At 38.1% G+C, this 15,972-nt stretch overlaps 1 protein-coding gene across 1 annotated transcript; it reads left to right on the top strand.

Moving 5' to 3' along the window:
* The first annotated feature begins 3,196 nt into the window (after positions 1-3,196).
* LOC125261121 lies at positions 3,197-14,532 on the top strand. The gene is made up of 4 exons (XM_048179715.1): positions 3,197-3,485; positions 11,270-11,910; positions 12,060-12,226; positions 12,370-14,532. The coding sequence occupies exons 2-4, from the start codon at positions 11,284-11,286 to the stop codon at positions 13,265-13,267; spliced, it is 1,692 nt and encodes a 563-aa protein (XP_048035672.1). The 5' UTR covers positions 3,197-3,485; positions 11,270-11,283; the 3' UTR covers positions 13,268-14,532.
* Positions 14,533-15,972: the final 1,440 nt, after the last annotated feature.

The raw sequence follows: 15,972 nt of genomic DNA, 5'->3' as shown, positions 1-15,972 counted from the left end.
TTGTTTTAAATTATGTGCTGGTATTACCTTATGAACTGTGATATAAGTTGCCACAGTGTGTTTATAATGTAATACATTTCTCATACAATAACCAATTACATTATATGAAATGTTGTTAATATGCTGAAAATGTTTTATTACATCATGAGATTAAGATTTTATTACGTTTTGAGAAAGTTATTACATTATGAACATTTTGTTACAATAATAATTCAATACTTATTACATTATGTGCAGTTATTACATTATGAGTTGCTAAAGCTCCTTGATGTGTTTAAATATAAAGTTGCTTGTTTTGGTTCATTTAAGGAAAAATCTAGAAAATAGTAGAAAACATGCACACTGTGGCATAGTTTCTTTTGCTGTTGCCTGCTCTTGTGATAACCCTAGTCAATACTAAAGAAGACCATGGTCTCTGTGTGAACTGATTATTTTGTAGAAATCTGTTGAGTATAAAACAATTGTGTGAGTGTGAGGAAATTAAAATAAATTGGTATGGAAATCAGAGTTTTGATAATATACAGTATTTAATGTTTTTGTTTGTTTGTTTGTTTTAAATAAATAATTATTAGAAGTGACCTTTTTCCACTTGAGCCCCTGCCCCCAAATGTCTGTGCACGTCCCTGGCACAGTCATTGACTTGTCAGCAGACACTGCAGCTGTAGTCGACACCCTTCATCCAAACTGCTGGGGTGGAGATCACTATCTGGCAGCCTTTGGCAACTATTACATCATCTTCCAAGGAAAAGGCACTTACAGAAGAACAAAAGACCTGAGTCAAGACTCCGGTTCTGAAGAATTTCCATTGCATGCCAATTACAGAAACGGTCTCTATTACTGGGGTGAGCCAAAATATTACTACTTCCTCAAGCCAGCCTCAGAGTGGGGAGTCGAGTACTACATAGGTAACGACAGTTGTGTTGCTGTGTATTCTGTCCATTGTGATGTTCTTAACTTCCTGCCAGGCGGGTTGACGATAACTAATGGCCCAGTGTTTAGAAAGGGGGATAAAGTAATGAGAGTCCCACACCAGTGACATGGGGAAAAAAAGTCACTAAAAGGGTAAAATCAAGTAAAATCTTGGATAAAATAAGGAGAAGATGTCCCAGATCACAAAGAACTGGAGGATAGAAATGTCTGGCTCAATCACATCTGGAAAACTTGCAAGGTTAATTTTAAAGTGTTAGTTCTCCTTTTCAACAAATTATGGAGGTTCAAGTGTGAACTCTGAGAAGGAAAGCTGGAATGAAGAGACTGAAGTGGAAGAGCAACTATCATTTGAGCTGAAGCCAAAGCAGTGTTTCAATTTGTGGCAGTACCAGCTGGGTTTCAGATCAGAACCGGTGTTGTTCTGTCAGGACTTGAAGATTACCGATCAGCCGAACCATCCGACTGAAGTCCCGCTGCCACCTGTTTAAACAGGTGCTTCAAGAAAATACCTTAATTCTGACTTCTTAAGCAATTATTTATATATCTGTTGCAAGCATTGCTGTAAAACAGCCAGAGAGGAGGGTGTACTGTATAGCAGGTATATACACTTTTTCAATTACAGTATAAAATACAATACTCATTATTGCAATTTAAAATAATGACAAAATGCTGCTTTAATAATTACTACAGACAGATCTGCCACGTCATATATCAAAAAAGGCTATACATTATATAGTATATACAGTAAGTTGTCTTGATAGATGTGCAGTCTAGTGTTCTACAGTTACTATGGGGGGGGGGGGGGGGGCATTTGTGAACAGAGCAGGATAGAGTGACTGTATAACTGACTGTATAAACATCAGACTGATTAGAAGCATTAACATGGTATAGAGAGACTGCCTCATTATTGTAACTTACCCTTCATCTGTAAAGATCAACTACAGTATAAATTCAGTCATTCAGTACATTTACTGTATTGCCAGCACACTCTGTTCTACATAAAACCTCATGACTGTGTCATACTTCACACCTTTTGAAAACGCACTGAATAGATATTATTACAAACATTATAGATTTTATGCCAATTATGTTATTTAGGTAATGTATTGTTGCATCTGTAGCTTGTGTAACTGTAATTATTTCAGCATCAAGGGTGATTTGAAACATGTATCTTGCATTGTTTGCTATTGAATTAACTGAATGTTAAAAGCACTAAACTGAAAGATGTCACAGACACGCCAGGCTCTGCACCCAGCCAATCACAGCGCACTCCTTCACCAGAGTACTGATCACACGCACCTGACACTCATCACCAGCCCAATCAGCGACACTAATAAAGACACTCACAGTCACTCAGTCATTGTCTGGTCTTGTTAACGCATACTAACCTGAATGCTTACCTTTCGGACTACTTACCTGTCTCCAGTGTGTCTCCTAGATCCTCCGTGTTCTCCAGTCCTCCGTGAGTGTCTCTGTGTAACGTCTGCTCCAAGTCTCCTCATCTACTTCGAATCTGGTGTGAAGATCAAGTCAAGTAACTCTGTCTTGATATATATTTTGTCTGGGAAACTCCACTGCTACACGCATTCCTGCATTCATCGTATCTGGTGTGAAGATCAAGTCAAGTATAACTGTCTTGATATTATCTGTCCTGTCTGGCAACATCATCTGCTTACTGCTCTGGTTGTCTCATTAAACACCATTAACAGTATCTGTGTCCCCGACCCCTCTGTACTGTAACAAAAGAAGATCATACTGTTGTGTTTCTGTGATTAAACCAAATGTTCTCATTACATATTACAATGATCTTGTGTTTTGAGACAGTGATTAAGTAGAATGAAAATATGTACAACTAGAATGAAAGCCTGAGATCAGGTTTGAAAGAATGACTTGCTGTGTTAGAAGAGTGATCAGTTAGGAGTTTTGTACTCAGAGTTTTAAAAATGTACACCTTACTTGTGAAAATAGTACCAAAGTGAATAATAATAATAAAAAAAATGTAAAGTGATTGATGCATAAGTAATATGCTTTCAGACATAACACAAGTGATACAAAAAATCATAACTCATTTATTTTTGTTAACTTGACTTGACAAAGAAACCTCAAACAACCACTGAAATTTATTTGTGTAATATATATATTTGTTAATATTTTCTTATTTCTTAGGCTTCACTTTTGACTATTGTTGTGTAAGAATGCCGTTGTGCAACTTCTTTTCGTTATGTGCACATCATGGACACACCCCGACAAAACAAGAACTAGGCCATAGGCAAACATAATGGCATGCAAACAGGAACTCACTTGTTATTATATTTCTTAATATGCCAATATGATAGAGATCTTTCAGTACTATGATTGGATGGAATGGTTTCGGTATTAGATCTTGCTCTAAAAAAAGTCCCTACAAAGTTATGACTTATGACTTTTTTTTTGACAAGTACAAACTTGTTGCAAGGAGTGGCTGCTGTATATTAACAGAGTCAAATCAAGTGAAGGTTCATTTTCTCAGGCTGCTGGCATTTGAAGACAGATTACTTCACTGAAACAGTTGACATGTAAGTACATTTTTCATATTCATATTTTTCATATTTCAGATTTATTCTTCTTTAATAACATTCAATGTATAACAGTTTTAAAAAGGAAAGTAAAAGCAAATGAAACCTCAGTTTGTGATTGTTTGTTTCGGGATCTCAGTAAAAGTCTTCCCTAATATATCTGGGGCCTAATTTATAAAATGTTGCTCAGAAACCATCCTAAATTTAATCTTATGATAATTTCTCAGATGTGTGTGCGTGTGATTCATAAAATGAACATACTCACAGGAAATGAGTGTACGCTCTTTCAGATGTGAAATTTATAATTCACAAATGATCTTGAACTTGCGCACAGATGAACGGTTTCAGTTGTCCGTGTTGTAAACGACACCTAATTAATGTCATTTACATATAAAAGATCACCAGTCATTGTCCAAATCCTTTAATTTAGAATGGCAAGCTGCAAGAATACCTTAGATTTCCAAACCTGCAGTAATCTGACAAGGAAAAGTGCATACGTCTGTTCAGACCCTGACGTGGCTCTAAGCACTTTTCCACACCAAAGACTGTTTTTATAAATATGTGTGTTGCCGTGGATTTAAGCATACACACACTCTAAGATCAAATCTGTGCGTATGCACGGTTTATAAATGAGGCCCGTGGTCAGCTGTTTAGTTAAAAAATAAATAATTATATTTATGGTGATATATATATATATATATATATATATATATATATATATATATATATATATATATATATATCACCACCTCGAGTCTCTTGGTCTCAGGCTGAATGTTCAGAAGAGCATAATAATAATAATAATAACAATAATGCATTTTATTTAACGGCATGTTTCATAACACCCAAGGTCACATTACAAGCAAACAAGCAATAAAAAAAGGTAAATAGATAAATAACAATAAACAAATCCCATTAGCATCACAACAACTTAAAAGCACACATACATCATATAAACAGTAGAACAAGAAGTAAGTTTTAAAAAAGCCTGGGTAAAAAGGTAGGTCTTAAGACGGGATTTAAAAGTATGCAGACTGTCACTTTTACGGATATCGAGAGGGAGAGAGTTCCATAGGCGAGGGGTCGCATGGCTTAAAGTTCTAGCTCCCATGGTAGTTAAGCGTATACATGGTAACACAAGAGAGAGTGTGAGTGAAGATCTTAGAGTGCTTGAAGGGGTATAAATATGTAGAAGATCAGTAAGATATGGAGGAGCAAGATTGTGAAGTGCCTGGAATGTGAGAAGTAGAATTTTGAAATCAATTCGATATTTCACTGGTAGCCAGTGTAGTTGCTGGAGAGTTGTTGAAATGTGCATGGTAGAAGGGGCTCTAGTAAGAACACGAGCCGCAGAGTTCTGAACCAACTGAAGTCTATAGAGAAGTTTGGAAGGAAGACCAGTAAGAAGTGCATGGATGAGAATTGCATTGAAATTCAGAAATTCATTGTGAGGGAAGGACAGAGACGATTAATATTACGCAGATGAAAGTATGCAGTACGCAGAATATTATTAATATGGGCTTCAAACGAAAGTGCGCTATGCAGAATAACACCCAACTCTTAACCTGTGGAGAAGGATAAATGGCATGTTGATTGATATCTACAGAAAAATGGTCAGATTTTATCAGAGCAGATCTTGTGCCTACAAGTAGAACCTCGGTTTTATTGCTATTAAGTTTTAAAAAGTTAGCTGAAAGCCAGTCTTTAATTTCAGCTAATCAACTGGACAAAGAAGGTGGAGGAAAAGAATCAGGGGGTTTGAAAGACAGGTAGAGAGGGTGTCATTGGCGTAGCAGTGAAAGTGAATACCATATTTCCTAAAAAATGTGACCAAGTGGGAGTAGATAGATAATGAATAAAAGCGGGCCCAAAACAGAACCCTGAGGAACACCGGTAGTGACTGTAGATGATCTCGATCAAAAATGCTTTAGTTGGACAAACTGAGTGCGACCAGAGAGATATGATATGAACCAGGACAGGGGTGAGCCAGTGATCCCAATAGAAACCAACCTGTCAAGGAGTATCTTATGCGAGATGGTATCAAAGGCCGCTCTCAGGTCGAGAGTCAGCTGCCAGCAACAAATCGTTAGTGATTTTAACAAGAGCAGTCTCTGTATTGTGGTGAGGATGGAAGCCAGATTGAAAAAGCTCAAACAGTTTTTGATAGGAGAGATGATCATGGACCTGTGTTGCAACACACTTTTCCAGGATTTTAGAGATGAATGGCAAATTAGAAATCGGACAGTAATTATCTAGTTTAGATGGATCAGACCCTGGGTTCTTAAGGATTGGAGTAAAAATAGCAGATTTGAAAGAGGAGGGTACAGAGCCAGAAACAAGTGAAGAGTGAATAATTTTAATAATTAATGTAGATAAAGATGGTGAACAGGCTTTAACTAAGTGAGTTGTTAAAGGGTCAAGCCCATAGGTAGTAGACTTAGATTCCCAGATAAGACACAGTATCTCCACATCAGTTGGTAAAGAAAAAGTAGAGAAAACAGAGTGTGGGGGCACATGAAAAACTGGACAATGGAAATCATAACCTGTGTTACTAGCAAGTAATTGTTGGTGAATATTTTTAATCTTAGACTCAAAGAAAGTCATAAAACTGTCACATAGTGCGATAGAATACATATCTAATGGCAGAGAGTCCGGTGGTCATAAGATATTTTTTACCACAGAAAAGAGAGATCTTGAGTTCCCTTGACTAGCTCCAATTAATTTAGAATAATAGTCAGATGTGGCTTTAGACAGTGCGTCCTTGTAAAGTTGGTCATGGTCAGAAAGCATTTGTTTGTGTACAGTAAGACTAGATTTGTCATGCAGACGCTCTAACCTACGGCCTTTAGTTTTAAGTTGACGAAGTACTGGGGTAAACCATGGAGCAGAATGACTAAAAGAAACAGTTTGGGTTTTCACAGGTGCATAAAAATCCAAAATCTCAATTAGTCCATTATTATAATATGAAACCAGTGCATCAGCATCAGAAAGATCAGCTTTGCTGGAAAAGATGGCAGAAGTTCATCAGCAAAAGTAGACACATCAATGTTCTTAATGTTCTGAAATGTAATAGAGCGACACAGGTGCAAAAAGACACCAACAGATGATCTGATGTGGACAAGTCAGAAACAGTACAATTATAAGGAATTATGCCAGAACAGCAAATGAGATCGAGGATGAGTGGGCAAATTAGTGAATTGCGAGACCCACGGTGGGTGTATTTGCGACGTGGTTGATATGCAATATCTGGATGAAGATATAAAGCTGACAGGAGTTCAAAGAGACAGTAGCAGAGCTGAAGAATTTCCACTGCAGAATACTGAAGGATCGACACCGCAGGGTGGATATATTGCAGGGAGGATAACCCAGACATAATTAATCCATACAAGCAGTCCGATGATTTGCATAGTTGTTTCCCACGCCAGAGGCGCCTCAGTGAAAAATCAGAAGTCATTAACCGGCAGACAAACCCGGCAGACACAAGAAGCATCAGGCAGATCAGCTGATGGTAGCGACTGATGTAACGGTTCAAACTCAGCATAGATACTCAGGCAGACCACAGATAAACAGCTTAAAACAGCAATAAAACAACTACTAAAGTTAAAATTTTCCTAGAGTAGCGGCAGCTAGTAGCGCCAGCATTCACCTCGGAAGCAGTCATAAGTGAGGATTTAGAACACCCTCTCAGCAGACCATTTTCTAGTCTCTTCATTTATGTGTGGAGTTAGACGCTTGAGACATGTGCGTCCTGTCAGTGTCATTTGTTGGTTGTTCAGGTAAACTATTCCTATTACTAAACTATAGAGTTTTGGTGCAGCAACAGCAAAGGCTCGGTCTCCTCTTGATTTCAGTCTAGCCTGAGGAACGTTTAACTGTCTCTGGTTAGAAGACCTAAGAGACCTTCAGGATTATGAACAGATAGTAAATCAGTAATATATACCGGAGCTAGACTGTTCAGAGCTTTAAAAACCAGCAACAAAACTTTAAAATCAATTCTGTAACGAATTGGGAGCCAATGCAAAGATATCAGCACCGGGGTAATATGCTCCCGTTTGCGCACACCAGTAAGGAGCCTAGCAGCGGTGTTCTGTACCATTTGGAGATGGTTAAGAGATGCTTGATTAATACCCATATAAACGGAATTACAATAATCAAGCCTTGTTGAAATAAAAGCATGGATGACCCTTTCAAAGTCCTTAAAAGAAAGAAAAGGTTTTACTTTAGCTGGTTTTGACTAGTGTATTAATCTGTTTGTCAAATTGAAACCATATGAAAGGTTCTGACAGTCATCAGTCCTCGCAGCCAGCAGTGTTTTAGCTGTGCATGTCCATGAAATTTCATGGATTCCTGTATATGTCCATGTATGCCAAATAACTGGGTATTTCTGGAAATGTACTGTTCTGTTTAACTTGGCTCATGTATTTTCCGCATACATACAGCAAACCTTAAATCACACGGCAGTTTACCATGGCCAGATATTACCAGATTTGACCCTTTTCATGCATTGAGTTTTACAACCTGGATTTGGATGCGGCCTCTGGTTCCTGGGTTCTTTCCATATGAACCGGTCACCTTGGACCTGGTTGAGATTGGTCTGGTTAAAAAGAAAACAAAGTTATTTTAGGCCAGATCTGGCAGTGCTTAGCTTGGCGTGTGGTAGATCGCTCCCATTCCATCATCGCTATGCAGCGTTGAGTGAACCTATGAAAGAGAACATCTCAAACCCATGCTCTCTGAAACCAGAGAATCTGTGAAGCAGATGTAGCACTGCTGAGGCGGGGCACATGCCATCAGCCAATAAATTGTCATGATTCAATAAGGGTTTCAGACAATCAGCACCGCCCTAGAGGCGTTCCAATTGCATCATCGATATGCAGCGTCTCGTTCCCTGTTCAGAGAACATGGGTTACGCAAGTAACCCAAGACGATTTCAAGCAACAAATGATGTTTTATAAATAAAGTTCGGGAGGAGCATGTTCAAATGGTCTAATCAGCTTGGAGCTCAGAGAGGAGGCATATATATATATATATATATATATATACACACACACACACAGCAGATTCCCTGTTTATTTGGATGCTAAAGCAATGGTTAGCGATCTCTAGAAGACATGCCATTAGTTCCTAGTTCCTTTTCTTCTTTATATGTATTTGTGGCCTAAAGGTGTACAGAGAGAGCCCTCCGACTGCAAGTACGAATTAAAAACACCATTCCTGAAATGTCCTCTTCTTCTTTAGAATAATATGTGGATTAAATGTGCACAGAGAGCGCCCTCCGGCTGCAAGTATGAATTAAAAACACAGTATCCAGCACTCATATTGATGACAATAAATATTACTTCTCAGTATAGGAAATTGACTTAAATATATAAGAATCCATCAGTATTTCTCCAAATGTGCATGCTTTTAAGCTAAAAGCCTATATGAAATGCCATAGAGGTAACATAATTGTTCAGACACTTTGCATCACAGAAATACATTATATTTTAAAGAATATAATAGAATACCATTATTTTAAATTGTAATAATATTTCACAGTATTGCTGTTTATGATGAGCTGAGACATTATTACAGAGGGTTTTTTCACAGCCTACCTGACTGAAAGGCCTCATTAATATGCAAGTCATTTCAGGTCATTATTATTTGATTCTTTTGTCTTCTCAGCTGTAAATGGCCCATTATTCATGCAGATTCACGCCTCCACGCATACTGTGTTTCTTGACAAAAAGTGTCTTACAAAAACTAAATCAATATATTGTTTTATATGAAGGAGTAGGCAGCATAATTTTTACATAATTCTGAAGCAAAAACTCTAGTCTACAACCTCCAATACCCAAAAGTCTTGTGAACACAGATTTAATATACTTTTTTTGGCCTTATTTCAGTGACTTAAGTTTTTTGTTTAACCACGCATAAACATTATTCCTTCAAAAACACAAACATGTACATACATGTTCCTCACATATTATTGTAGCCTAGTTTGTGCTGAATACAGTGTAATGACACTTTTGTCATTTATATGTTTATGAACAACTGAAAAAAGCACAAATGTCAGGGCATGTCAAAACTTCTCCAAGCCCAAAATCAGCCTCAGACTCCAGAGGGTTAAATATAGTTCAGACAGGACCACTTTGGCAAGTTACTTGAGTTTACTGAACACAATTATCTTTGGCGGTATGGTTCCTTATGGGGGTTCTTGCTCCAAAATTAATTGAACATACAAGAGCTTTAACAGTAACCCCCCGGAACCATCAGCTTGGAAATACATAGACAATTAAGACACTAGTAATGTCTTTAAGAGCAAAGATGGTATCATGTAGATATGGCAGTGGGTCGTCTATACTGTAGCTTGGTTATGAGGATGAGTGTCTCTCAGCAGTGAGGTCCATGCCAGCCGGGACTTGAAAGCCTTAGTGATCTGAAACAAAGGAAGACAACAACCAGAAGGTGCACAGTAATATGCTCATGCTTATAATGGGGAGGGAGGGAGGGTTGCGAGCAGTTTGAGCATACTTACCAAGCAGCAATGCCACGTATATATGTCTCATGTCTAATAGAGAATGATAATGATTGGAGCGATTTGACAGCTGACCGCGTCAGCTGGTCGCGGCACTATGCCTACGTGGCCTGACTGAACTAACGCTGCGCTCGATAAATATGGAAGAAAAAAAATGCTTGTCCCAAAACACTGCTTACATACAGACAGCTGGACTACTTGCACTCAACACCGCAAGACCATGCTAGTGAACCAGCTTCACCAGCTCCATTTTGTTTGAGAACAGCATGAATATGCTGGTTCACCAGTTAGACCAGCACAATAGCATAAACCAGCCTGGAATCAGCAGGCTAGTCAAGTCAAGTCATCTTTATTTATGTAGCGCTTTTCACTACACAGATTGTTTCAAAGCAGCTTCACAGTGACAATAGGAAAATTAATGGACAGAGATTGTTTTGGCCTTACAGCAGCTCTAGGAGAGTTTAGAATGTCTGTAAATGCCAATCCCAATGTGTCTTTTTCATTACATGGATATTAAAATCACCAACAATAAGAACTTTATCTGCAGCTAGTACTAACTCTGATAGAAAATCAGCAAATTCTTTGATAAAGTCTGTATGGTGCCCTGGTGACCTGTATACAGTAGCCAGCACAAATGTCAAGCTGGATTTGTTGCTTACATTACATTATGTTACATAAAGCACTATCACTTCGAATGAATTATATTTGAAAGACTTTTAACTAGAAATGTGTTTTTTTTTTTTGCAGTGAAGTTTAACAGTTTGGCAAATGCAAGAGTGTTTAGATCACTGTGTTGACTGTTTTGAGAGCAGTTACGTTACTTTGAAGAAATGTGTCAAATCGATTGAGGAAAACTAAAAGCTAGCGACATCAGATTGATGTGATGTGGCAATATATATGGTGATGATAATATAAACATCAAGCAATAAAAAAAATTCAAATAGATTCCAAACAAAGCTATACGGAGCTACAGAAGCAATCGTAGTCAGTAGTGTCTACTTCATTTCTCTATCTTGCTTCAAGGTTTTAATCTATATTTCTAACTAGTTTAAATTTCCTAATTAGATTCCTAATTTCCTAAACAGACTTTGCTAATTGTTTATGTTCAGTTCAGCATTTTGCGAATCATGAATTACTTTCGGTCTGTGTGGCTCAGAGCAATATCTACAATCTGTAGAATTAAATGACATCAGGCATGCATTACTGTAATCTTTAGATGATTTATTGTACCATTTGAAGAAATATATGTTATTTTCTCTTTTCATAGTTCCTGCTCTAATCATGGCGGCAGCAGATCTTTTATGTGATTCTCTCTTGCGCTGGCTGGAGAACCGAAGGGAATGTGGAAAAAAGCTGTTGGAACTGGCACAAGAGCTGGAAAATGTTACTCGGAGTAGCAAAGCTGGAGCTGCCAAATCTGTGGCCAGCCCTGCAGTGGCTGACCCAGCAGCAGGCACTGCAGTCAGCGTCACTTCCAAATTGGTAGAGGCAGGTATCTCCAGGAGTACCTTTAATAAAGCTACTGAATTAATTAAAGAAGATGAGAAGGTTGGGAAGAGCATTCAGAAGCAACTGCAAGATCTGAAGGACCGATGTGGAGGAGCAAAGCTCGGGGCTCATGCTGATGAGTTGGAGTGTGAGGTGGTCACTCAGCTGATGTGGGCTCTGGCCAGAAGGAATAAAACTCTGGTACCCCTGGACTTTCTCAGAGGTTTCAACAGGGCCACGTTCTTTCGTCACATGACACCAGGTGGACTGGATCCAGCCAAGGCCTCGTGCTTAATTTGCCAAGCTCTGGGCCTCGCAAGATCCCCTGAGATCACGAGTAGCCTAAAGGTATCTGCTAAAGAAATGATGAAGAACACTGGACAAATTGGTATTAAAGCTGCAGTTAAAGCAGGATCAAAGGTATCGACTTTCTTTTCTTAAACATTCCATTTTAAGAAAATTACAACTTTGAAATTCTCTTGAAGAGACTCTTCAGGACAATATGAAATATTCACTGCATTTTCCTTATATGTTAGACAGTGATTTTGTGATTGTGACTTTCTTTCTAGGTACCCAGTACGATTAATTTAAGCATGTCTCTGTATGACTTGATTGACCAGTGTGAAGAATTAGTAAAGAGAAAAAAGGTCGCGGAGGCCAGCAAGTTCTTACGGGATTCAGCCAGGGAAATACCGGAAGGCCAACAAAAACTAAAGGAACAGCTGGATGCAATGCAGTAAGATATTTTATTTCTTACTAATTTTTTTATTTCAAATGATTTATCTGACTTAGCCAAAGACAATACATCTTATATTTGTCTGAGATTGTACAGTACTGCAATATTGAAAACATAAGCAATAAAAACTTTTCTCATTACAGCGAAATCATCCAAAAATTGTTCCGAATGAAGAACCTCATCAAGAACTTGCGGGGATATTCTCTCACCCTGAATCAAGATGAAAAGAACATAATGGACTATATCATGGGAACATGTACAGACAGCACAGTTGTCTCCTGGCTTCAGGGAGTAGATCAGATTCAATTTGTAAATCTTCTAAAATTTGTTCTGAACTTTTTAAATTCCAGTTCTGTGAATTTGATAGAGCCTGGCGGAAATGACATAGACATTGTGTTTGTGGGTCATGGCAGAATTGTCGACCAATTTATGCCAGCAGGTGGCCTGGTGCCCACACCTAACATCCGTGACACCATTCTTTACTCTCCGTGGAACTGCAGCATTGATCCTAACACTGCATTTGGAATTGCTCAGGGGTTCATTCAAGTGACAGACAGAGAGTTTTACAATACGAATGCCAATATGGTTAACTATGAGCCGAACCCTTTGCCACAACGCTGGAATAGCATGCGAGGATCTCTCCAGAACATCCCAGGGATCTTTCTAGCCCCTGTGACCCCTGCAGATAATGCATGGGCCCCTCTTTTGGAACTTTGGAGAAATAGAACCATGGAAATAGAAGACCGTGTTATTATGCCATATGCTGTTCCACAAGATCAGGTAAACGCATTTGGAGAGATCCCCCTGTACATATTCATATTTGCGGCGTCAGTTATACTCATGAACCATGGTAAAACAGCTACTGTGCACCTGGTTGCTTGTTTGGGCCGTGGAGGAAGTACACCAATGCCAGCAGAGTGGAGAACACAGTATGCCTACACAAGTGATGGAACCTATATGACTATGAACATTGGTAATAGGAACATGAACTCTATGTTATTCAGTGCCTTAAGACCACTGTTTGACAGAAACCACAGATAAATCACCTGAACAGCATCTGGGTCATTCCTGACATGTACATGTAGTACCATGAGCGACCCAGAGTGGAGCAGTTTAATGTCCATGAAGAGCTCATTTATTCATATTGGAAGAACTTATATAAAAGAAGATAGTTTAGGTCTTTCTATCACATCATATTTACTACTGCCATGTTTCAAACGCAACGTAAGGATATCTGGAAATCTTTAAAGCTTTAAAAGAGATTGATTAGTGTGAAGTCCTTTAACAGTTTTTTTAATTCACTTTTGTACTATTTTCACAAGTAAGGTGTACATTTTTAAAACTCTTAGTACAAAACTCCAAACTGATCACACTTGTAACACAGCTAGTCATTCTTTCAAACCTGATCTCAGGCTTTCATTCTAGTTGTACATATTTTCATTTTACATAATCACTGTCTCAAAACACAAGATCATTGTGATATGTAATGAGAACATTTGGTTTAATCACAGAAACACAACAGTATGATCTTCTTTCACTCTAGTTCTTTTAACATTCAGTTAATTCAATAGCAAACAATGCAAGATACATGTTTCAAATCACCTTTGATGCTGAAATAATTACAGTTACACAAGCTACAGATGCAACAATACATTACCTAAATTACTTAATTGGCATAAAATCCATAATGTTTGTTACAGTATCTTTTCAGTGTGTTTTCAAAAGGTGTGATGAAGTTATGAAATGGGCATGAGGTTTTGTGTGAGGAGAGAGCTTGCTGCCAATACAGTAAATGATCTGTGTGTCTTAACGTTGGGTGTCCATGTCTTATAGAGACATTCCATAGACATAATGGTTTTATACTGTACAAACTGTATATTCTCTCCACCTACCCCTAAACCTACCCAATACAGAAAACCTTCTGATATTTTAGATTTTCAAAAACGTCATTCTGTATGATTTATTAGTTTATTTCCTTATGGTGACAAAAAAAATAGTATGCCCCCACAAGGTCAGAATTTACTGGTATTACTATACTGGTGGGGACATTTGGTCCCCATAACGTAGGGAATACCACACACACACACACACACACACACACACACACACACACACACACACACACACACACAGGGTGAATCTGGCCCTAGATCAGGTGTTTGTGACATTGTGACACAACAAACCACCAGTGAACTTCCTGAATGTCTCAAACAGGTCCTTAAGCAGGTCTCATCAGTGATTTGGGGGGGCCTGCTGGTTGGACGGGCATTGTAGAAATAAATATGTTTATTTGTCATATGATGAAATTTCTTGTTTTCCTTTTTCTTCAGTGTGTTTTGTAGCTGTTTGTGCATGTGCATGCTCAGCCACACCTTCCTAAAACACTTCATTCAAACACGGCCCACAAATCTACGTCAGTCTGTGGGGTCAGAGTTACATAACACCGCCTAAATGTATACGAAAAGAAAGAAGGCATAACTTTTATTCTTGCTGTAGTATTGTTGCCGCTGGCACCACCATGTCGTGGAGACGCTGTGTTTTTCATTGCCAAAGCCAAACTACATTGTGTGGCCTTACAAAAGAGGACACAATTAGAAAGGTTAAGCTTTATTTACAACATTGTTCCAGAACAGAACAACCGAAATATTCAACTCTGTGCTGCACATTTTTCGGAGGACTGTTTCCAGAACCTGGGAGAGTACAAGGCTGGCTGTGCACAAGGGCTGATTCTAGAAAGGGGGGCAAGTGGTGCGGCCACTGTCCACTGTGTCACCATTTTTGGTGTGATTTGACCTTGTTCCTGTTCAACACATACAATATTGCTTTGGGAGCTGATGTTCCAAATATGGTAAGGGCCATGCCATTTCAGTCACACACTTAAGGCATACGGGCCAATCACAATGCACTGGATCACTGGCCAATCAGAGCACATCACACTTTTCATAACAATGAGCTTTGTAAAAATCAACGCGTTTCAGAAAGGCGGGGCATAGAGAAGCAACAATAATGTACAGTATGTGTAAAATAATGACTTTTTTGAACCTAAAACCACGTAAACACATTAATCCAAATACATGAAATAATGTTCTTTTTAGAACCGTCATATGACCCCTTCAAATAAATAATGAATTACCTTATACATTTGATTCAAATAAATAAAAATGATTCAGAAAAATACATTTGATTTAAATACATAAAATAAATAAGTTTGATGAATCTAAATAAATAGCTAAAATGATTCAAATAAACAAAAATAAGAAAAGCAGTGAAAAAATGTAAAACACATACATAGTAATTTAGTAACTAAAAATTGCATTTAAATAAATAATAATGGATAAATGCATTTGATTGAAACATTCTGATAAAAAATAAATTAAATACATCTCACTTACATTTAATTAGTTTGGCAGAAATGTTGTGGCCATACCGTTGCCGGATTTATAATAGTTTGAGTGACAGCCAGCCACTGAGTCTATTTGAAATGGATTATTTTATTAATATAATATATTAATATATAGTCAGGCAACAATCATAACACCTGTCTGAAAAAATGAAAACAACAACTTAAATCACAGAGACCAAAGTGTGTCTGTCATGAGGTTTTCTTTGAATGCAGTGTATTTGGCCATCCTGACACACAATCTCTATTGTAGCAGATTCAGTCCTGTAGCTCTTTTACAGACTATGATGATTTTCACAGTCAGCTTATTTATGATGCAGTCAAGTATTAAAGGTGCCCTAGAACT

The sequence above is a fragment of the Megalobrama amblycephala genome, unplaced genomic scaffold, assembly GCF_018812025.1.
Source record: "Megalobrama amblycephala isolate DHTTF-2021 unplaced genomic scaffold, ASM1881202v1 scaffold331, whole genome shotgun sequence".
Classification (NCBI taxonomy): Eukaryota; Metazoa; Chordata; class Actinopteri; order Cypriniformes; family Xenocyprididae; genus Megalobrama; species Megalobrama amblycephala.
This window is presented reverse-complemented; position numbering and strand designations above follow the sequence as displayed.